The following is a 25,099-nucleotide window of genomic DNA, read 5'->3' as shown; positions in this document are numbered from 1 at the left end:
ATTCATAATTTTGCCACTACACTGTAATCTCATTCCTGACACAGATGCATTGGAAAATTCCAACTATGGTTTAAAAATGTGAGAAAAAAAACAATGAATAAAGGTGGCTGTGTTTTGAGGATTTAATCTTACGACAGTAATCTGGTCTCCTCCACTCAATGCAGATGTTGAATTTGTGGCAAGAGGCTACGTAGGCAGCAAGTGCCACACACTGGTTGTTCACATACTCCACATCTTGGACCCAAACTTCACAGAAAGTGCTTGGAGAGACCTAGAAAAATAAAAACATGATTTTTTTTCATCTTTGCAAATTAGTCATCACATGATTTCATAATGTGTTATTACGTCCAATTGGTTAGCTTGGTTTAGGCTGACAAACCATAATAACGCCAAAGTAACCTGATATTTGTGTAAACCTACAAAGGCATGGCATGGGTAGAAGGCCGGTTTCTGCAACATGACCAGGCACTGGGAGCAGTCACTGGTGGAACAGTTGAACTCTCTGCGCCGACTGTGACTGACATAGCTGGTGGTGTTAGGAACCTGCCAGCTGTCGATGAAGAGAGATGGATCGTCGCTCCTCTCCACAGTGGTGCCATTGGCCAGGGTCAGGTCATTATTTGGGTCTCCATCACAGAAACCTTAAGGGTAAGGGGGTATATTAGTGTGTGCAGAAGCAGAAGCACACCTCAGCTTTATGACTGACATCCAGTATGCTCCAGCCACTACTTTTTACTGCCAAGGTTTTGTAATGATTTACTTTCCTCATCTTGTTTACAGTTAGTGTTTTTGTCTTGTGTTATCTTCTTTTCTCACTCCCCTCTAGCAACCTTATTCTGTTGGACTGATCAACTCTGATTCTCAATAAATATCCATTAAAATACTAAGAAACCACAGCGGCAGCTTAAAAAGTCCACTGTGACACAGTATAACTGTTAAGGCATAAAAGGAATACAGATCCTAATTTCTGCTTGACCTAACAGCCGAACAGGAAAATATCTACATCTATATCAAATACATGCCTAATGTGAGCCACAGACACAATGTGAGCCGCAGGCTGACATGAATAACGTGCTGCTGTGTTTAATAAACAGTTAACATTCCCTTAAGTGTCTCTTTTATGTGGACCCACACGTTGACAACACCAAACCAGATGGCCTTGCCGCTGCTCTAGCTCCAGGGCTAGCAAGCATAATAGAGGAAGTCCTCGAGTTACGACGCACACGACCCACGACGTTTTGATTTTACGACGCCCGTGCCTCGTCCGCCATTTTGTCCCAGCACCATAGTGTTTCTGCTTAGCTAGTGCATAGTGCTTTTCTGTGTTTGTGCGGTGGGAGTATCTTTGCCTTTTTCACACTCTCAGCAATAATGGTAAGTACAGCAGTTTTCTTTTTTTATTTTAATGTATTTTAGTTTCTTTATACGAAGTGTTAACCTTTCCTGCCACGGTCACCTGACCGTGGGTGGGAGACGCAGGGGTTAACTCCCTTCTCTCCTTGCACAGCTGAGCAGGATGGCGGCAACAATAAAGGCACGAAGCACCAATTTGCTGCTTGAATGGCTTTATTGGCTCCTCTGCACATTCAACGGGTCCTCCGCTAATCGTTACTCTTACCCGGTCGCCGTCACTACACTTGCCTCTGTACACACTCGCACTTACGCACACTGCTTCGTCCTTCACAGTCCCGCCGGATGACGCCTGTGCAGTCCCATCTCACTCACACATCGACGCACACGCCCACACACACTGAGCTAGCCGTCACAATCACGTGGGACAATACCCGTAACAGAAGTATTTCGCCGTAAATTTCGACTTTAACGGTGAAATCTGACTTTTTCGTGTTACGTCGCTAGTGTAGGAACGGAACTCGTTCGTAAATCGAGGACTTCCTGTACACAGTTAACTTCCCCTGAAGTGTCTCTGTTGTGTGGAGCCACAAACCGACACAACACCAAGCCAAGCGGTGCAGTATTAGACGACCCACCTCTGATCTAGTGTGCTCGCTAGCTCATTAGCTCGTTAGCTTACTAGCTTATGGGCTAGTGAACATAATAAATAGTAAACTTTCCTTGAAGTGTCTCTGTTGTGGGGAGCCATATACCGACACAACACCAAGCGATGTATTAGTGGTGATGTATTGGTGTTGTATTAGACAGCCCCACTGCTGCTCGCTAGTTTGTTGGTTCGCTCGATTGTTAGCTCACTGGCTTGTGGGCGAGGGAACGTAAACAGTGTCTCTGAAGTGTCTCTGTTGTGTGGAGCCATGTGCGACACACCGAGCAAAGCAATGGCGAATTGGAGGGCTCAACCGCTCGTTTGAGACTCCACTAGCGTACCAGCGCACCACAGAACAGAGACACGATAGCCCAAATCACACAAAACACAACACTTTAGGGAAGATGCATTTTTTCGGGTTGTATTCATAGCTTGATGGCTAACTACACGCTGTAGTGGTAGAAATATAAAAATTATATAGAAGTTATTATTACGAAGGAACTAGCATATGGGTGAATAGTCACTGATGGATTGACCAGGTGGTGATCAGTTGACAGCTGCGCCCCTCTCTTCACCCGACTGTCCAAGAGATGCAGCCGCAAGTCCGATGACACGACCGCAAAGTCAGTCAACGAACTGTGGCCAAGGGTGTCCTGGTGCCAAGTGCACATTTGGACACCCTTATACTTGAACACGGTGTTCGTTGTGGACATGATGAGCACAGAAGTCCAATAACAGAACACCGCTTGAGTTCTGATCGCCTCTCCAGGTCTCACTGTCATTGCCATAGTGAGCCTTGAAGTCTCCCAGCAGAACGATGGAGTCGCCAGCAGGAGCGCTCTCCAGCATCCCCTCCAAGGACTACAAAAAGGGTGGGTAATCTGAAGTGATGTTTGGTGCATAGGCACAAACTACATTCAGGACCCGTGCCCCCACCCGAAGGCAGAAGGAGGCTACCCACTCGTCCACTGGGGTGAACCCCAATGAACAAGCGCCGAGCCGGGGGGGGGGGGCAATAAAAGTATACAAACACCTGCTCGGCGCCTCTCACCGTGGGCAACTCCAGAGTGGAAGACAGTTCAACCCCTCTCAAGAAGACTGGTACCAGACCCCAAGTTGTGTTTGGAGGCGAGCCAGGCTATATATAGTCGAAACTTATGGACTTCACACACCAGCTCAGGCTCCTTCCCTGCCAGAGAGGTGAGGTTTCACGTCCCTGGAGCCAGCTTCTGTTGCCCGCGATCGGACCGCCAAGGTCCTTGCCGCCCAGCTCACACTGCACCCGAAATATAACAAACGCTCCACCATCATTCCAGTCCCCAAGAAACCTGCAATCCCGGGTCTACATAATTACAGGCCTGTCGCCTTGACATCTGTGGTTATGAAGTCCTTTGAACGTCTTGTGCTGGACCACCTCAAGAGCGTCACAGGTCACCTGCTGGACCCCTGCAGTTTGCCTACCGAGCAAACAGGTCTGCGGATGATGCAGTCAACACGGGACTGCACTTCATCCTAGAACACCTCGACAGTGCAGGGACCTACGCGAGGATCCTGTTCGTGGACTTCAGCTCGGCGTTCAACACCATCATCCCTGAACTCCTTTCATCCAAGCTTCTCCAGCTCAGCGTCTCACCTGCCATCTGCCATTGGATTTACAGCTTTCTGACGGGCAGGGCACAGCAGGTGAGGCTGGGGGAGGCCACCTCATCCACACGCAGCATCAGCACTGGGGCGCCCCAAGGTTGTGTCCTCTCTCCGCTGCTCTTCTCTCTCTACACGAACGACTGCACCTCAGCGTACCCGGCTGTCAAACTCCTGAAGTTTTCAGATGCAATATTAGTCATTCGAGTGCTAGAGGACTCTGCATCCTTTGCACAACTGTCAAAAAAAAAAATAATAATAATGTACCGGCATTACCAGACAACTAGCAACCCTTTATTGCTCAGTGACTGTTTTTTTTTTTTTGTCAATGTCTTTATGTCTCAAAAGTGTTCTCTGTTAATTGACTGTCTGTTGACTAGAGCAGCTCCAACTACCGGAGAAAAATTCCTTGTGTGTTTTTTTGGAGATACTTGGCAAATAAAGATGATTCTGATTGCGTCAGCGTCTTTCCTTTCCCCTCTCCTGGCACCCTCGCCCGTTATCGCTCGCGACAGGCGCTTGACATGGGCTCGTTTTTGGAGCACTGTGACCTTTTTCGGGTGGCATCTTGCTCCTGCGTTGGGCCCTGTTGGGGGTGGGGCCTTTGGATTGGGCATTTGTGGGTGGGGTGGAGCCGGTACCCTGGTTGGGGCGCTTCGGTTGGGCTGGGGGACCGCCCTGAGTCCTGGGGAGTGGGTGGCGTCCCTCGTGGGATGGGCTCTGTGGCTTGACCCCCCCTTGCGGGTGGAGGCCCACCCTTCCTCAATGTCGCAGCTCAGCAACCCGTACACCAGCTGACTAACATGCATGTGATGTGATGCTCATTCACTAATAATTTCCATAGACACGCTATAGGTTTTAATTGCTAGTGCTGGGACCACGAATAACAACACAGGTTATATTAAGATATCAACTCACAGGTTCTTACAGGTGTTTAGACACTATAAAAGCATCTCACCACACCACTCATCAAGAGCACTGCCTCGCTCATTTCCCACATCGTGTCCTGCCCTGCTCTGCCCTGTTCTGTCTCATCTTGTCCTATTGGTTAGTTGCTGCATGTCCTCACCGAGTGTCCCCGCCGTCCACAAATAAGAACATGATTTGACTTTTGCAACGTTACTTGTGGTCGGATATCTAGACCACTGCTGTGGTTCCCACCCCTATTGCCGTTGTCCGTTCTGGCCCCCAAAACCTTTTTCTTCAAAAAACATCAGATTAAAAACATTTAAAAAATAAGCAGAGGGAGTATTTCAAACTCCCCTATTGCACAGCAAAACTGTTTCAGCACAAAAGGAATACAGATTCACATTTCTGCATGGCGATGCAGCTGAACAGGTTAAAGATAAAGGTTAAAGATAAATAAATAATCAATAAATAACTCTTGCCCAGGTCTGTTTATGATTTGAAAGTACTTTTCTACAACTTTGTCAAAAGTCTCAGATGCATAAGCATTGTCTTTCAGCACCATCTCCACAGAAAGAAAGTGCAGAACCTTTTTTCTCGGTAAATTTGCAGAGAAAATGTTCATCTGAGCTTTACATGCTTTTAAGGTACTTATCATACCAGTAACAGCCTTACCCTTGCAGCTCAAATGGTTCAGTTTCGCAGTTATGTCTGTCTGTTAAAAATGCGAGGTCAAGTGTCCACTCAGTGTCTTCCAGTAGCAAGGTGTCTTTGCCTTTTGATTCTATGAACTCCTTGATTTCGCTCAAAAGTGAAAAAAACAACCACCACATAAATCCATCCCCTGCTGAGCCAACGGATTTGTGTGTGTAGTAACAGGGCACCATGCTCCTCCAAAAGAACCTTGATACTATTTTAGCTTTGCAGCGGATGCTGATCATGAGCTTCACGACATGAGTCATCGCGTGCTTAAGAGCCAATCACTTTTGTACGTAACACCTACTGGTGAATGATGCAGTGGTAATGCAGAAACTTTGGGAACTGTGTCACCTTTTCAGTGAGCAATGAATCCTGTATGCCGGCCGATCATAGGAGCCCCGTCTGTAGTCACCGATACCAGTTACGTGCTATTTGCACAAAGCTGCCTTCAATTCACTGACTTTTTCCACCACTCATGCACTGCCCAGTGGGTAGTTAGCATGGAAGCTTGTGTGGCACGTTCTGAAATGTCTCTCAACATTACGCCGCTTTGGCATTGCCACAGTTGCTCCACAAATGAGACACGCAGGATTTTTTTCACAGTGGTAAAAAAGAACTTGTCCTCCCATTCAATGTGAAAGTTATATGTTTTCATTCTTTTGTCTGCCATGTTTTTGGGGGATTAAATCATTTCAACATCGTTGTGCCTGCTAGCTTCTCTCCCTAACCCTTAACTAGACCCTTTTTTCAGTTTTTTAAATATTGTCATTATAAATTTACACCAATTTAAAAAGAATAGCAACCAAAATGCTCGATGTATCACACTGTTAAGTGTTGCTTTTTTTGTTTTTGTTTTTAGAATACCAACACAAAAATATTAAGCATCGCACTGGTGAACTATTTTCAAAACAGGCTTGCGGGCGACTCATAGGGTGCCGGGGGGTGACATGGTTGGTGACCCCTGGAGTAAATCCACGCAAGCAAGGGGAAAACATACAACCCAGAACATTTGTGCCTCACAGCAAGAATGTAACCACAAAGCCCTACCCAAAAAGGACTATTTGAAATTACATATTCATCACTTTGTTTATTGTCTTTGTGGTAAAAGAAAGAAAGAAAGAAAATAAGGCATACGAAAATGGGAAATAGGACGTTTAATGCGTTGAGTCAGAGCGAGTGAAGGCAAAGTTGGGATTTCGTATGACGCGGGTAATTTCCCCACAATTATTACGCACTGATGTTGTATGTCATAGTAAGGATTGCAGTGTCGACTCACGAACGCAGACCAGCTGGTCTTTGGGGTGGTCTTCCTCCGGCCTCAGACGAAAACAAAGAAGGTTCGGTTAAGGAAAACCCGATGAACAAAAATAAAAAGAAATAGGAAAGGAGAGGGCGGCACGGTAGCCGACTGGTTAGAGCGTCAGCCTCACAGTTCTGAGGTGCGGGGTTCAATCCCCGTCCCCATCTGTGTGCAGTTTGCATGTTCTCCCCGTGCCTGCGTGGGTTTTCTCCGGGCACTCCGGTTTCCTACCACATCCCAAAAACATGCATTAATTGGAAACTCGAAATTGCCCGTAGGCATGACTGTGAGTGCGAATGGTTGTTTGTTTGTATATGCCCTGCGATTGGCTGGTAACCAGTTCAGGGTGTACCCCGCCTCCTGCCCGATGACAGCTGGGATAGGCTCCAGCACGCCCGCGACCCGCGTGAGGAGAAGCGGCTCAGAAAATGGATGGATGGAGGAAAGGAGAGTTGTTGTCCCGTTTGGGATGCGCTCATAACTTCCCTGCCAGTTGACCTGGTTGCGGGCAAAGCTCTGGCCCTCAGAGGGGTGGGGGATCCGTCCGGGATGCCGCCAGCTGGTCGTCGAGGCCCCGCCGACCGATCGTGGCTCGGGAAAGCGATCGGAGCCGCATGCTCGACTTCTTCGATCAAAAAATGCCGCCAGCTTGGTTGTGGCGGATGTTCGTGCACGTGGTGGCACCCGGAGGTGCCCGAGGACAAAAAGGAAACAAAAGAAGGGGGAGGGGTGGCCGGAGGCCACCCAGCTGGCGAGCTACACGCACAGAAGGAAAAAGAAGCCTCAACTCTACTCCAGTTCTACTCAACTGAGAAAGGTGTGAGTTTAGAGTTAAATACCCCCGATGCGGGGCGTAGGAAGAAGGAGTGCCGACTTGGAGAAGACCACGCCCACCAGCCTGAATCTTGTCCACAAATTTGAGTAAATAGATATTAAAATTATAATCTCAAACACTACCAACTTTGTACTTTCACGCATAGAATCACTGTTTAAACTTTGGTCATGGCAGATTGGTTGCTTATGGTTCAATACAACATTTGTACTGTTTGATATCAAATCTTGAACAGCTTTCAAAATCTTGCCGAGGACGTGTCAAAGTGAGAATGGGGACACAGACACCAAGGCATTCATTTGGAATATTTCTAGTTTGCAAGGTATAAAAACGGACATTTTATCTTCCGTTAACAAACATCAAAGGCACATCCACAAGTTATGCATGCAGTTCCTCTCAACGCCAGTGGGTGGCGCCTCACGCGCATGGGTGAATATTAACCACATAGTTTGCGTGAAGGGAGTGTCCCTCCAATCTTTTGGTCGGGGAAGGAGTCTTTTGAAGCCAGGAATCAAGATTTGACGGGAAGCTGCTCATTAGGTTAAGGTCCACTTGACGTAAACCAGGCATTGTCCGAGTCGCCGTCTCACAGCAGGGCAGCGTGGAGGAGTGGGAGTTCTCAGGCGGTCACGAGTGTCTGTGACACGTGCATGTCCACTACACCTGCGTGGGTTTTCTCCGGGTACTCCAGTTTTTCCCCACATTCCAAAAACATGCATGGTAGGTTGATTGTGAGTGCAAATGATTGTTTACTTGTGCCCTGCGATTGGCTGCCGACCAGCATGTTGTAACCCACCTCTACCCAAAGTTAGCTGTGGTAGGCTCCAGCACGTCCGCGACCCTAGTGATAAGCGGTTTGGAAAATGGATGGATGCAATTGGCTGGTGACCAGTTCAGGGTATCCCCTGCCTCTCACACAGAATCAGCTGGGATAGGCTCTATTAATTGACAAAAACTGAAATACCATGCTGAAATTACTATTTAAGCCAGTTCATACCACAGAGGCCCATGATGGGCAGCTTCTTGCTGGGGTTGTCACTGTCGATCACCATCATTCCGGTGCTGTGATACCACTGCAGCTTGAGACCAGCTGGGCTTCGGATCAGATACATGTTGCCTGTGTCGTAGATCTCAAAACCAAACCTTTTAAAATGAGGCCTGGCATACCGTGAGTTGACATAGAGCTGGGGGAAAGTTTACATTTGCTAGTGTTAATAATTGATTTCATACTGGCGTCTTACCGCTCTCATATGTGAGTTACTCTTTACAATGAAAATAACGGGCTTTGTCCTACCCTCCTCTGGAGCCTGTCGATGATGATGTGATTGGAATTGTAGGTGATGTTAAGTGAAACCAGACATAGTTTCGTAAAATTCCACCAAAGCTTTGAAAATGACATTCACATAACAATCAGTGACTGAGTATTAAATTGACGGTAAGATCTTGGAAAGTTTGACAATTGGCTCACCGGTGACTCTGATCCAGCAGGGCACTCCTGAACAAGTACACTGACTGTTTCATTGGGTAGCTGGGTCACTATGAACGAGGCAGCTTTATAGATGGCAACACTGTTCCCATCAAATGTGATCACATTCAAGTCTGGAAAAACAGAGCAGCGACCTGGAGAAGAAACAATGAAATAGTGACACTATGATCTCTTTGAATAGTAGGAATTGAATCTACAACTGAATTTACAGTTACCTTATGCTTATTGAACATCATTTCATTTATAAATCAATCATTTCTGTGTTTCTCTTACATGGACAGTCCCACTGGGGGCAGCATTTGTCACCATTGACCAAGACGGCAAAGCCAAGAAGGCCACAGTTCAGCGGCTCAGAGGAGAAGGGGCAGTTTTGGGACTTATTGAAGAACATGAGCTGGTTGTTGACACAGATAAACTTGGTGCACTCATCAACAATCTCCGCATATAAAGGCTGATTTTGAAACAAAAACAGAGAAGAAATGTTAAAACATTTTTAACACATAAATTTTTATAAATACATACATATATACATACATACATATATATACATACATATATATACATACATACATATATATACATATATATATATATATATATATATATATATACATATATATATACATATACATATACATATACATATACATATATACATATATATATACATATATATATATACATATATACATATATATATACATATATATATATATATATATATATATATATATATATGTATATACATATATATATACATATATACATATATACATATATATATATATATATATATATATATATATATACATACACATACATATACATACATCCGTTTTCCAAAATAAAATAAAAAAATAAATACATTTAAAATCAACGCCGAAAGCTCATGTATGAAATTAGTTGACAAAAACGAAAACTAAGGACATTTTCACGATAATTATAGTTTGTTCTAGTTATTTTTGCAAAGGTAATAAGTAATTTTAGTTAACGTTTTCTAATAACCTTGCATCCAAATCACTGACGAAAGACCATTCCGCCTCCCCGACCGGCAAGTTACACCAACCCACTACCAGAAGTTGTGGCTGGTTCTATGTAAAATGGAAGAACAGGAGATTATAAAAAAAAAATAATAATAATAATCTGTGAGCGAGTATGCCTCTCCTCTCGTATTAGTGTGGAAAAAAGATGGGAGTTTGAGACTGATGATTTCAGGTGGCTTAATGCAAGAAGACTCAGGTATACACACCCACTGCGGCACCAATCACCCCGCTGGATAGAAACACGTACTTCAGTACTTATGGTTTCTTATGGTTTCTCTAATATTCCAGTAGCAGAAGAGGACAGGAAATGCACTGCATTCACAACTCCAATGGGATGGGAGAGACAGTCTTTCTCCGGCTCAGACTCAATAACCTCAAACTGAGTCTAAAGAAATGCCACTGAATGATCAGTCAAGTTTTTGGGTCACATTATAGATGGCACAGGAGTGGCAGTGCACCCAGCAAAGGTCGAGGCTTATATAGGAATCTCAAACCTGATTGGACAGATGAATGTGACACAGCTTTGTGCAACTTGAAAGAGTCTCTTGAACTGTGTCATTCTTTTGCATCCAGATTTCTCGCAGCCATTTATGCTCTTGAGCGATGGTTCGCTACATGGGCATTGAACTGTTTTGTCCAAAATACCAGCAAGTGAGGAAAAAAAGCACACCCTATTGCTTTCGCTAGTAAAACATTGAGTAATTATCAGAGGAAATATCTAGCTCACAGGCTTGAGTTTTTAGCCTTAAAGTGGAGTGTATGCGAGAAGTTTAGTCATTGGTTAAGAGGTCATCCATTCATGGTATGAACTGACAATAACGCCCTGACCTACATCCTGACAAAACCCAAGTTGGATTACATGTGAGCAACGTTGGGTGTCTCATCTCAATCCTTACACCTTTGATCTGAAGCACATACCTGGTACCAAAAACACGGTGGCTGATGCCCTCAGCAGAGATCCCTCCACAAGAACAGTCAGTCACAGGCTCATTACAGAGAAGTACAGCCACCTTCTCACTGAAGCTGAATGTTTGACTCAAGATGGGATCCAGGACTGAAGGTCCAATGTCACAAAGTGAAAAGAACAACTCATGGCAGTGTCAAGTTTATGTCAGACTCTCACATTTATCATTGTGACACTGTAGCTGTTAAAAGCTCTGTTAGATGTACACCACCGACTTCTGCGTTAACCATCCGCGAACAGGATGTGAGACGCATCTTCAAACAACAAAAGATTAACAAAGCGGCAGGCCCAGACCATGTGTCCCCCATCCTGCCTCAAAGTCTGCGCAGACAAGCTCGCTCCAGTCTTCACTCAGATCTTCAACAGATCTCTGGAACTGTGCGAAGTACCATCCTGTTTCAAACGCTCCACCATCATTCCAGTCCCCAAGAAACCTACAATCTCAGGTCTAAATGACTACAGGCCTGTCGCCTTGACATTTGTGGTCATGAAGTCCTTTGAACGTCTCGTGCTGGATCACCTCAAGAGCGTCACAGGCCCCCACTTCATCCTAGAACACCTCGACAGTGCAGGGACCTATGTGAGGATCCTGTTCATGGACTTCAGATCCGCGTTCAACACCATCATCCCTGAACTCCTTTCCTCCAAGTTTCTCCAGTTCAGCGTCTCACCTGCCATCTGCCAGTGGATTTACAGCTTCCTGACGGGCAGGACACAGCAGGTGAGGCTGTCCAGCTGCCTTGTGTCAACCGTCGAGACCTTCAAGTTCCTGGGAATTACAGTCTCTCAGGTTCAATTACCTGAAGAACCTGAAGTGGGGGATCAACATCAACTTCATCCTCAAAAAGTCCCACCAGAGGATGTACTTCCTGTGGCTTCTGAGAAAGCACGGCCTGCCACAGGAGCTGTTGAGGCAGTTCTACACAGCGGTCATCGAATCAGTCCTGTGTTCTTCCATCACAGTCTTGTTCGGTGATGCTACAAAAAAGTCAAAAAAAAAATCAAAACTGCTGAAAGGATTGCCGGTACCCCCCTACCTACCCTTGAGGACTTGCACGCTGCCAGAACTAAGACAAGAGCGTGCAAAATCCTCTTGGACCCTCCACATCCCGGTCACCAGCTCTTCCAGCTCCTTCCCTCAGGTAGGCGCTACCGATCAATGCAAACTATAACTAGCAGACATTCCAACAGCTTCTTCCCTCTTGCAATCAACTTCTTAAACACCTAACCTACAATTCCATTGCAACATTCTGGCAATTTTTTGTCTTTTTGTCTTGAGTTTGTTGTCACATTTCTGTCGGTCCAATGATATATTACTCATGCACTCACTGTGGTAGTCTCACCACGCTGCACTATTTGCATATCTGTTGTTGACCAATACTGGCCACTCATGCCAGAGTAGCATCTGCCCCATTTGCATACTGACTGAGGAGTATCTGCAACATTTCCCCAATCAACATTCTCCCAGAGTATCGTACTACTCGCTTGACGTCTCGGCGCCCTTTGCACAATGGTCATTGCACCGGACTATTGCAATATTAGTCATTCGAACTGCTCTAAGTGCTAGAGGACTCTGCATCTTTTGCACAATTTTCCCCAAAAGAAAATTATCATAATGTACCGGCATTACCAGATAACTAGCAACCCTTTATTGCTCAGTGACTGTTTTTGTCAATGTCTTTATGTCTCAAAAGTGTTCTCTGTCAATTGACTGTCTGTTGTCGTACTAGAGCAGCTCCAACGACCGGAGACAAATTCCTTGTGTGTTTTTTGGACATACTTGGCAAATAACGATGATTCTGATTCTGAGCAGATTCTGTTTTCTCCTTTTCCTTCAAGGTGAGCATGAGAGCCATGGCTGAAGTTCTGTCCAATTTTTTAATGTTGGACACAGGTATGTCAGCTCTCTTTTTCTGTATTTTTGTGCTGCTGTTTTACACATTTACATTTGGTTATATGACTGCACTTTCAATTAGTTGTAAAATATTAAAAAATGCCTATGATTGTTAGGAAACAAGTACAATATGCTATATGTTAAAAATAATCATTTGATGAGTCGACAGCTAACAAAAATGCAGGAGTCGTTATTGAGATTGCCAAAGAAGAGGTGTGCATGGGAGCCGTGGCTGAAATTCTGGACAATTGTTTTGTGTTGTACAATAAATTCCCCCTTACTGCTGGCAAGAGAATTATTCCCTTAGTCTCCTTTTCTAACACACAAGTACACAACGCTGTCTTCTTTAAGCAGCGTCAGCACAGACTGGGTACAATTGCAAGTAATATTTACTTTTAAGAATGTGTTTTTGCTTAAATTACTTTATATCTCTCAAAGTTTTATATTTTGTTTGCAATTCAAGAAGTTTTGTTTGATAGTCTTGTTTTTTGTTTGCAACTTAAAAAGTCTTGTGTGAATCTTTTTGGCAAAAATCTGATTCCATATTCTTTACAACTACCTCTTATTCCCATGCCCTGTCCTTTTTTGTTTTGATCGGTTTAGTCCAGTTAGATTCCTCCTTGGTGTCATGTCTGTCCTCGTCTATTTTCTTCTTGCTTGTCTTTTTAACCTGTTCAACTTTGCTCGTGTATGTGATAGTATGCGCTTTGTAATTGCTATATACAGTAAATAATGTAAATATTTCTTACTTACTAATATGATAAAGACAAAGTGAAATGGTATATTAATGACTATTACATTAAGAATGCGGATGATGTAAAGTGAACCCACCGTGCACATCTGAGTGAATGATATAGCCGTGGATGTTATGCTGTCTGAAGTGGGCTTGGTTTTATCCACTGGTGCAAAAGGTGTTGTTGCACCAGGACTAGTGCGATTCAGGATTGTCATATTGAATGGTGGCGATGTCACTGGTTGGGAAGTGTTTGGTGGCACCTCAGACTCTGTGGGTGTCAGACCAGAGATTGGTATGGCTGACTCAGGCATGGAAGGTGGGGCCACTGAGGTAGTCAAACTTGGCACTCTGGTTGTGGCTGCAGTTGTTGTTGCTGTAGGTGTGCTCACTGTAGTCAATGGTTCTCCTGATGTGGATTTGGTTGGAGCTGTAACGCCTAATAAAGTTGTTTTGCCTTCCTTTGGCATGATAGTTGGTGAGCTGGTTGGTTTGGTGGTCGCTTCCAGGGGTTTTGTTTCCATAGTTGGCTTGACTGTGATAGGCCTCTCGGTTGATGTGATTTTGGGTGTAACTCTTGTCACTGGAACCCTCTGTGTCAGCCCGATAGAGGACATCCGTGTAGTTGCAGTTGTAGTTGTTGCAGCAGATGTAGAGCTTACAGCTGATACAAGCTGTGTGGTGACCTTGTCAGAGGAAGTTGTTTTTCTTGAGGTTGAAGGAGAAATAGCTGTGTCTGGTAGAAAGACAGATAGGATTGGTGTGGTTGTGGCTCTTTTAAATTCCATTCCACTCGTCACTGGACGTGTTGTCACTGTGACTGATTGTACTGGAACACCTATGAGTGTGGTGGTTACAATGGCAAGTCTTATAGGTCCTGTGGTGAGAGACGTATTAGGAACAACTGGTCTAGGTGGATGCTCTGGTGTAACTTGTGTCTTGGTCATAAATTCTTCTTTAGACATCGCCTGAGATGTAGTCTTAGCAGTTGTGGTTTTGACTGTAGCTCGTGTAGCAGAGATGATGGCTTGCCCTGACTCCGGAAATCGAGGTAATTCAGTTGTTTTAGTCAAACTGACCACCTGTGGAAGAGTTTGAGAGGTGCGCTGAGGTGTTGTCTTTTTTGTAAGATTGTACAACTGGCTGGAGGAGCTGAGGAAATGGTTAGGAGGCCAAGGTTGTGTGGTCTGTCTGGTGGAGCTTGGTGATAGTGGAGGAACAACAGTTTCCCTTGGGCGCACTGGTGGCACAGTTTTTGCTGATAAAATTGGGCTGGTAGCCAGAGTAGTGGCTACAGCTACCTTTGGAAGTCTTGAGGTTATAGACTGAGCGGAGGAGGTAGACCCAGGAATTGTAGCTGTAAGCTTAGGGGGTGGCTGAGCAGTCATTGATATGGTGGCAGCAGTTATTTTGGACACAGTCGATTCAATTATGTTTGTTGTCTTTCCTGTTGCTTGCTGGTCTGAGGCACCTGAGGAAGAACTGGGCACAGTTGTAGTCAGAACGACGTGGACTGGCGCTGATATTGGTATCTCGGGAGCAGCTGGGGTGGTTAAAATCACCTTTGCTGTGGTAAGTTCAGAAATAGGAGTAGCTGTTGTCTTTGGACTAATGAAGTGTGTTGTTGTGCTTGTTTTAAAGGGTTCAACTGGAGTAACTGAGTCTGGGATCTTCGCTGAAGTGACTGTCGCCATTGATATGGTTGCTGTTTTTACAGGAGGTGGGGTAAAAAGTGAAGAAGTGGTTGAAGAGGCTGTGCTTAGTAAACCAGGAGTGATGGGTTCAACTGGGTAGATTGGGGGAGTTTTCCCCACTGTCAAAGGCTTTTTGCTCCTAGATTCTGTGTATGTAGTGTCAGTAGATCTGGGTACAGTGGTCCGTTCTGTCACTTTTGGAATCTCTGAAACTGGCCTAGTATAAGATGTGGTTCCAAATGGAAACACCACTACTGAATGTGTAGTCTCTGTGGACACCTTGGTGGTAAGCAGAGAAGTGAAGGTTGGCCCCTTAGTAGATCTTGTCGTTAATTCTGTGGTGGTGGCTTTTGGTGTGAAGAGGGGCCGGAGGGAGTCAGTTGGCCTTGTGGAGGAAGTTAACCAGATGAGAGAAGTGATTACAAAGGGTGCACTGCTCAACCTGAAGGTGCTGGATCCAAAGGGGCTGACGGTTGCACTCTCAGCAGTGGTACGGGCTTGTGTCACTTTTAGAGTCAACAATGGTTCAACCACCTCAGGCTTTACAGTAGGAGTCAATGGTGAAAGAGGTGCTGCTGTTCTGGAAGGTGCAAAAAATCCAGTAGGAAAGTGGATGGTTGGTCGAGTTGACTCATCAAAAATTGGTGTTATGGAAGCAGATGTTGATGTGCTCACAGCAGAAACAGGGGTGGTGAATTTGGTGGTAGTAGACTGAGAAACGGCAGATGGGGCAGTAGTTGTCTTGAGTGAGGCAGTGGTTGTTGTGGAGGACATAGACCCAGAGCTTGGCATGGCACTGGTTGGAATTATGGGTATAATAACAGGGGCTTTAATACCTAAACCCAAAACCATGAACAGAATGTTAAGAGGAGAACAGAGATTGATATACTGTACTCACAGACTAAGATTTACCACTGATAGTTCCTGTTCATTTCAGTGTGGGCTACTAATTTATAAATCATATTATGACTATACTGTACACATTATGACTACTTAATATCGCAATGGCATCAAGTATTGTATAATAACATAAATACTTGTATCCAAGATATACATCAGTGAAATACTCACAGTCTTCGACATAGACACAATGACGAGTCACTTCATCCAGGACCATGTATGGGGGGCAGACAGGAAGGCAGCCCTCCACGCTACACAGATAAATACCGAAAAAAATAATCTTACAGAACACCAGTCCAAAGTTAACTTTAAAACGTATCTATGATGTCATTTTCTACCTACATCAACAGTGATGGACTTAGTGAGCTCAGTCTCTGCACTTTGAGGAATATGGAAGGTATTCAATGCTCATGACAATGCACGGAATATCTTGAGAAAATTCTTAAGACTATCAATCCATCCATTTTCTTTTTCACTTATCTTCCCTCGATTCACAGGTGAGGTGCATTTATCCCAGCTGACTGAGTAAAAGTAAAACCCTAGACTGGTCAGCAGCCAATCGCAAGGCACATATAGACAAAAAAAGTACTCACATTCACATCTATGGACAATTTAAAGTTTTCAATGTAACACATGTATGTATGTTTTTGGAATGTGGGAGGAAGCCAGACTATCTGTAGAAAACCCACGTAATCACGGAGAGACCATGCCAACTCCACACTGAACCTTAGAACTGTGAGGCAGATGTGCTAACCACTTGCCCATTCTACCTTCTTAGATTATAGTGACATAACTATCCCTCCTGACTGCTAGTGTGAATAAAAATGTTGAAAAAAGTCTCACTGTGGGATGGCCACACAGGCTTCTGCTGATGGGTCGCTGCAGGTTTTGAAACAGGGGCTGATGCAGGAGTCATATCTCCACTGGCACTGTGGACGAGGTGGGGCATCTGGGCCAGAGCCTCATGAAAAAGACAAAATATTTACTGAATGTTTGAGCGTGCAAAGAGGGGCTCAAACGTGCACACACAAACAAATGTTTAAGATGATCTAGTGACCGGGCATAATCAGGAGGAAGAGTATTGATTAATTTAGCATGAGCAATGTGATTTAGCAAACCTGAGACAAATTGCCAGGGGCGGCCCCAGACTGAAAGTCAGCCACCCCGCTGGCTACCCCGTTTGTGCCCACACTATAGTGTTTTACAAGGAAAAGTTCGATCAGCCCCTTCTGATGATTTGTTTCGTCCACTTCCATTTGTGGAAGCTGAAAACATCCCAGTTCTTGCACGGCCAGCATACTCCCCGGACATGTCACCCATTGAGCATGTTTGGGATGCTCTGGATCGGCGTATACGACAGCGTGTTCCAGTGCCTGCCAATATCCAGCAACTTCGCACAGCCATTGAAGAGGAGTGGACCAACATTCCACAGGCCAAATCAACAACCTGATTAACTCTATGCGAAGGAGATGCGTTGCACTGCGTGAGGCAAAGGGTGGTCAGGCCAGATACTGACTGGTTTTCTCATGCCCCAGACCCCCACAATAAAGCAAAGCTGCACATTTCAGAGTGGCCTTTTATTGTGGCCAGCCGAAGTCACACATGTGCAATAATCATGCTGTCTAATCAGAGAAATGCTCACTAACACAGATTTAGATTTGTGAACAATATTTGATGGAAATGGCCTTTTGTGTATGTAGAAAAAGGTTTAAATCTTTGAGTCCTGCTCACGAAAAATGGGAGCAAAAACAAAAGTGTTGCATGTATAATTTTGTTCAGTGGTAAATAGTTTTGAAATGTCAACAAAAATTATCACGACATATTGTCTAATCAGTAATCCAATTTTGGAGCTTCTGAATGATTGAAGGTTGGACTTTAAACCAGTAACAAGAAGGATTCATGCCATATCACCTATGACAAACCTTTTTTTTTAACTCTGCAGTTCCATGTGTTTGTGTCAGCACACTGTGGCAATTGATGCTGGCCTCTCCCAGTTTTCCGGGTTTGCTGTCCCAGGTTTTATACACAATGTTACACAGGATGGGTACATACATGTAAATCCAATTGCCTCACAATGGGAGCGATTACATCAAAATAAGCACAGCTTTTGTGTGGTTGCTGGCTTTACGAAAATTATGGGCGCGATGGATTTATTTTCTGCAACAGGTGCAAACCACAGACACAGTGTTTGTTTGCCTCTTCTGCTAACACTTCCAATTCTATTACTTCAAACTCCATTTTGTACTTGCGGTCCTCTCGCAAACGTTCAATGTTCAAAACCATCAGAGCTACCTAAACCACAAAACTCTCTTTTAAATACGGAATACGAAATCTTGGTATGTTTTGTCTGTAAAACTATTACCGCAGAGACAAAAAAATAAAGTGGCTTTACGGATGCAGACGGCCCATTCATCCAAGGGAAATTTGCCACTTGTCTGAAGTGTTACTTGAACTCACCACAAAGGAGGAAGAAAAATTGAGAATGTTGTGCTGTAGTTTGCTTGGGAGTTTCCAACTATTAACTGTTGTCTCTCATATCCATTGTTTGGTTTTGCAACCCATTTTAGACCTGTTGCTAACAGCGTGCATAATCTCAGAGTGAATGAAAAAGCAATTTAGCGCACGCTATTCAGGATCTTAGTAAAAGATCTCAATCTGAGTAAAATCACTTGCAACACAGCCAGCAACCCCCCAAGCAATCAGTTATATTGACAATTCAATTTAGTGCCGCTATTTGAAATCTTAATGAATCAGGTCCTTACACTTCTAATTCCACTACACAGGACCACATACCTTGTCACATTTTTGCGGAAACCTTCCTAAAAACACTGTAAACATCGGAATAGAAAAGAGGGAACAAGTTTTCATTAAACTATTCCATCAAATTGACTCTTGGTGTTAAGTAATGGCAGCAGAAACAATCATGATCCTATCCTAATAAGTACAATATATAGGAACTTTTAGTTCCTGGTAGCAGGAGTTCCCGGTATGGTGATTCCAGCACACTTATTAGTTGAGGGTAGATTAAGCAAATGAGGCTGATGTTGCTCATTACTGACACCTACTGGGTCTAAAAAAAATGCTGGTATTTCAAGCTTTCAAGTTAATGTCTTATTTTACATCTTAATCTAAGTTTTAAATATTTTTGACATCTTTAAAATCTTAACTAATTACTTAGGTGTGGCAACTGAGAACTGATTCCCATTTGTAATGCCAACCTGGCTGTAGACAGTCTTCAAGGCAGGGAGTTTTATTATATACAGGTACATTTCATCCATCCATCCATCCATTTTTTACCGCTTATCCGGGTCGGGTCGTGGGGGCAGTAGCTTTAGCAGGGACGCCCAGACTTCCCTCTCCCCAGCCACTTCATCCAGCTCTTCCAGGGGGATCCCAAGGTGTTCCCAGGCCAGCCAAGGGACGTAGGCTCTCCAGCGTGTCCTGGGTCGTCCCCGGGGTCTCCTCCCGGTGGGACGTGCCCGGAACACCTCACCAGGGAGACGTCCGGGAGGCATCCGAATCAGATGCCCAAGCCACCTCATCTGGCTCCTCTCAATGCGGAGGAGCAGCGGCTCTACTCTGAGATCCTCCCGGATGACCGAGCTTCTCACCCTATCTCTAAGGGAGAGCCCGGACACCCTGCGGAGGAATCTCATTTCGGCCGCTTGTATCCGGGATCTCGTTCTTTCGGTCATGACCCACAGCTCATGACCATAGGTGAGGGTAGGAACGAAGATCGACCGGTAAATTGAGAGCTTCGCCTTTCGGCTTAGCTCCTTCTTTACCACAACGGACCGATACAAAGTCCGCATCACTGCAGACGCCGCACCGATCCGCCTGTTGATCTCCCGTTCCATTCTTCCCTCACTCGTGAACAAGACCCCAAGATACTTGAACTCCTCCACTTGGGGCAGGATCTCATCCCCGACCTGGAGAGGGCATGCCACCCTTTTCCGACTGAGGACCATGGTCTCAGATTTGGAGGTGCTGATTCTCATCCCAGCCGCTTCACACTCGGCTGCGAACTGCTCCAGTGAGAGTTGGAGCTCACGGCTTGATGAAGCCAACAGAACCACATCATTAGCAAAAAGCAGAGAAGCAATAGTGAGGCCACCAAACCGGACCCCCTCTACGCCTTTGCTGCGCCTAGAAATTCTGTCCATAAAAGTTATGAACAGAATCGGCGACAAAGGGCAGCCTTGGCGGAGTCCAACCCTCACCGGGAACGAGTCCGACTTACTGCCAGATATGCGGACCAAACTCTGACTCCGGTCGTACAGGGACCGAACAGCCCGTATCAGGGGGTTCGGTACCCCATACTCCTGAAGCACCCTCCACAGGACTCCCCGAGGGACACGGTCGAACGCCTTCTCCAAGTCCACAAAACACATGTAGACTGGTTGGGCGAACTCCCATGCACCCTCGAGGATCCTGCCGAGGGTGTAGAGCTGGTCCACTGTTCCACGGCCAGGACGAAAACCACACTGCTCCTCCTGAATCTGAGATTTGACTTCCCGACGGACCCTCCTCTCCAGCACCCCTGAATAGACCTTACCAGGGAGGCTGAGCAGTGTGATCCCCCTGTAAGTGGAACACACCCTCACACCCACCACCACCCCTTTTTTTCAATACATTTGAAAATTATAATTTATTGAGATGATAGAATATATTTATTGTAATTTATTTAGATGACATACTGTACCTAAATAGATTGGGCAACAGAAGCCTGCAGATGACTATAGATGTGATTTATTAGCTGGAAAATGAGCAGGACCTGAGACTGAAACCTCACACAGTTCCACGACAAATTTGAAAACATTAAATCACATCTATAGTCATCTGCTGGCTTCTACATTTATTTATTTATTTCCATCCCTCCATCCATTATTCGTAGTACTTATCCTCACTAGTGTAGCGGACGTGCTAGAGCCTATCTCAGCCGACTCTGGGCAAGAGTCAGGTACACGCTGAACTGTTCGCCAGCCAATCGCAGGGCACATACAGACAAACAACCACCCACACTCACATTCACACCTACGGGCAATATAGAGTCTTCAATTAACCGACCATACATGTTTTTGGGAAGTGAGAGGTAACCGGAGTACCCGGGTCAAGGGAAGAATGAAGTATATCAATACATCCAACAGAAAAATGGGACAAGACCCCAAATGGAAAGGCAGTCCCAGAAGAGTACGTGGGGAAGATGGTGCAGGCCATACATGAAGCGCTAGAGCATGTTGGCCCACTTCCTACGCGGAGGGAATTGGACTGTGAATTCTGCAAAAAATACAATCCATGATGCCGAGGACAAGGGGTGGGCAGACTGTGCCGTGGGGATCGGTTTGTATGGACGTAGCTGGACCCATGGGTGTGACTGGCACAAAAGGTGAGCAATATCTTATTGTGCTTGTAGATTCTATGTCAAGACATTTTGGACTCAAAGCTGTAAGAAAAGCTTATACCAACAGTGTAATACGAACACTTGATGGCGGCTGTATGTGGCTTTGAATACAAAAAGAATTGAGAACAGACAATGGTAATCATTTCATAAATGCACAAGTGCAGAGGTGGTGTCAAAAATGGGGGATAAGCAGTTTATTCTCCTTACACCTCCTTACAAATGGTGTGGCTGAAAGAACCATTGACCTAATCAAAAATTGGTTGTGTAAAAATGCTAAAAATAAAGAAGGGAATACAAAATCACTTAAACTTCCTTCTGACTTGAACGGGAGAAGCAGAGTATGGAGACCCTCTCCTTCTGAGGAGCTGAATCAACGCTCCTTTGTGTCGCTCGAGGCGGGACGAAGCCAAGCAAAAGATGACAACACAACAGAAGCAAATCCATTCAGAGTTGGACAGTGGTTGTGGATAAAGGCTTGAGATCAACCCAACATACAAGGAAAGTATGATGTTTCTGACAGACTAACAGAGATTTTGGATTTTAACACAGTGCGCCTGAAAAAGCGGGGAGTCCAAGGGTTGAAACCAACAATTGCTCCAACTCAAGCCAAGAAATAACAAAAGAAAATGAGAGATGAAGGACGGAGCAGCCCCCGTGCCACCCTTTGTTAGACTGACTGCTAACAAAGGCGAAATCATCACCAGGAGATCGATCACTGGAAAGCCAGGAGAGCGTTGACTCCATTATAAACAACACGAAGAGGGGATGGTTAACCTCCAACAAAGACCTCCGATTTGGTGGCAAACAGCCGACACCCAATGTGTCATCTGCCTGACAGAAAAGACATTGCAGACAGTATGGATGGGACTGGGGTTCATGAAGCCTAGATGCCCACCAGATGTACTCGGTCAATTACTAACTGGAGGACCGAACCCGGTCAAAGTAATGGGAGCCTACGTGTGTGCCCACTGTCAAGACAACTTTCTCCCGAGGCTGAGGATATATGCCCAATGGGACCTCGGCGGTGGAGATCGACTGCTTGATGTGTGTACCTGTGCCTGGAACGGAAGCCAGTTGTGGTAGTGTACGACCTGCTTAGGTGAGTCAGCCGCTGGTTCAGTAATTTCAGCCAGAGGCGCGGAAGGATGGCAGCTCACCAGGGCTGTCACTCCGATGGCTCTACTGGTCCCATTCACTGGAAGTCGACCCCCATCCGTTCGCCGAAGAACATTTACAACAGCAGTGGCAGACGCTTCATGACTCGATACATAAGCGTTTGCCTGTATACCATCCCATTGAGATGGAGCCACTGATGGTGACAGACTCTACATGGTGGCAACAGGACTCACAAGTCGAGAGGCAGTTGTCGTCCACTGAAGCTATAGAAAGACGATGAAGAGAGAGGAATGGGAATATGATACCCAAAAAGAGAATGTGGGCTGGTAGGGATGAGAAGATGTGGCAACGATTCACCTGGGCTGAGGTAATCACACAAATGAGTGACAGGGCGGACATGGCCCTTGAACAGTTGCCGGCAGCCCCAAAGGAAACCCCATTAAGGGGATGCAACTTGTTTCGTTTTACCACAGCATTGGACTATTTTGAGAGACAGTTTGAATTAAAAAAAAAATCTGTATTTTCTATGGTTCCAATGGTCAGTTCAACGTAATTGTACGTACATGCTCCCCGCAAACGGAGGTGACACAGTGGTTCCCCACGGTTTGATAAACTGCAGCCTTCGAAGCCGTCCTGCTGTGAGAAAAAAGTAATTAGCAGGTCCCCTCGAAATCTTGGTTTACAGTAATCAAAGAGTCCTTTCTTCGTTTGAACTCACAACAGGCCAAAAAGGGACCAATCGACAATGGGATGCAAATACAGCAACAAACTACGTCCGTGCAAGGCACCACCCGCAGGCGTCGAGAGGAACTGCAAAGTCGACCGGGCTGACTCTCATTTGATGTTTAACAAAGGAAAAATGTCTGTTTTTATATTTCAAGAACTCTGCAGAATTATTCCAAATGTATGCCTTGATGTCTGAGTCATTGTATCAACTTTACAAACGTAGCTGTGAGATTTTGAGAATTGTTTGTCTTGATTTGACTCCCAGCAACACATACCCTGTGCTAGACCTGTGAGTACAGAGAGTACCAAGTTGAGGTTATTTTATATTAATATATGATTTTAAACCAATTTTATCAAATTTGTAGACAAGATTCAAGCTGATGGGTGTGGTCTTCTCCGTGCCTCTTCGACACGCCCCTGGGGTACTTAACCCTGGCGCTCATGTGTTTTCGGGCTCTTGCGTTTTTTCTCTCGTCTTGCTGGCAGCTCGTCAGCTGGGCTGGCCGTGGGACACCCATCCCCCTTTTGCCCTTTCTTTATTGGGGCACATGGCTCGGTAACCGCGAAAGCCGGGACGGAACAGACTTGGCTTCCGAGACTGATAAAAAGGTTTCTCGTCAATTTCCCTACATTTTACCCCACGTAAAAAGTGACGTGGCCCCCCTTTAATAGGTAAAATTAGTTTGATTTGAACAATTAAACTTAAAATTACGGTAAACCGGAAGTAACGCAAGCGTTGCTTCCGGTTTGTTCTTTTCTCTTAAATTAATTACATTTGTATTTGACTAATATACGCTACACAATTGATCACTCCATTTGACCTTTGAGTGATGGTCTATGTGAAAGTTAGAGTGAACATGGCCATGGTTTCCTACAGTGGACTGTATGCTGTTGGAGTGGACACAGAAGTGATGCCCCAGCCAGTTCAGTCTCTGCAACCAGGGAACAGAATTGGTGGAGGCGATCGCATCGATGCTCAAAAGCAGGAGCCTACTGACGTGATGCCAGCCCCCAAGGCTACGACGACAACACTTTCCCAGGGAGTAGAATGGCAGAACATAACGATAAAATCGGAGGGTATGGACAATCAAGTTGCACCTCCCCCAAGATTTAACTTACTGGAGGTACTCTCAGAGGCAGCAGAAGAGCGTGCAGCAGAGCAACGGCAACAAGAGGCGCATGAGAGTTATGAGAGTACTGGCCTCCCTGTGGAACCAACCCGAGGACGAAGACAACAAACCTCTTCCCCAAAACTAGACTGCAAAGGTAAGATTATCGACGGACTACGGTGATATGTTTGGTTTTACTACCGACCAAAATGTATTGAATGAGGACAGACAAAGACTTATCCTGTGAGAGATTATATTTACAGCTGGTAAAGAAAAATAATCCACCGACTATTGGACTAATACAAAGTGATGGCTGTGCAACAGCAACTTAGAAAAGACAGCCATGCAAGGACTTTATGAATGTACTGACTGCATGATGAAAGCACATGTTGCAGCAGTTGAGGATCCAGGGGCACCATATTGGTTCTTCCTCTTCTCTTTTTCGACGAGGCGGTGGTGTCTTTGTTTGTCTTAATAGAGGCATCTGTCCAAACCCCCCTGCACCCCAGGTATATCTCCCATATACTCCAAGGTATGCAATTCAAGATAAGGTAGGAATTATTTTTACTCTGTCCGGGATGAATATGTGGAGATCACGTAGAATTACTTTTTGATTTGGACCACCACTTATGGCATGTACCGATCTCCAGAATTAA

At 45.2% G+C, this 25,099-nt stretch overlaps 1 protein-coding gene across 1 annotated transcript in view; it reads right to left on the bottom strand.

Annotated features, from left to right (window-relative positions):
• Positions 1 to 25,099, bottom strand: part of otog (otogelin) — a 178,412-nt gene that overhangs the window by 50,548 nt on the left and 102,765 nt on the right. The window contains 12 exon segments of the mRNA XM_061701282.1: positions 133 to 271; positions 421 to 641; positions 8,375 to 8,561; positions 8,672 to 8,761; positions 8,846 to 8,997; positions 9,137 to 9,314; positions 11,671 to 11,745; positions 13,761 to 13,906; positions 15,266 to 15,470; positions 15,867 to 16,027; positions 16,263 to 16,342; positions 16,935 to 17,052. Coding sequence (XP_061557266.1) covers positions 133 to 271; positions 421 to 641; positions 8,375 to 8,561; positions 8,672 to 8,761; positions 8,846 to 8,997; positions 9,137 to 9,314; positions 11,671 to 11,745; positions 13,761 to 13,906; positions 15,266 to 15,470; positions 15,867 to 16,027; positions 16,263 to 16,342; positions 16,935 to 17,052 — 1,752 coding nt within the window.

The sequence above is a fragment of the Phycodurus eques genome, chromosome 2 (genome assembly GCF_024500275.1).
Source record: "Phycodurus eques isolate BA_2022a chromosome 2, UOR_Pequ_1.1, whole genome shotgun sequence".
Classification (NCBI taxonomy): Eukaryota; Metazoa; Chordata; class Actinopteri; order Syngnathiformes; family Syngnathidae; genus Phycodurus; species Phycodurus eques.
The sequence above is the reverse complement of the archived record's forward strand: the minus strand, read 5'-3'. Positions and strand labels throughout refer to the sequence as shown.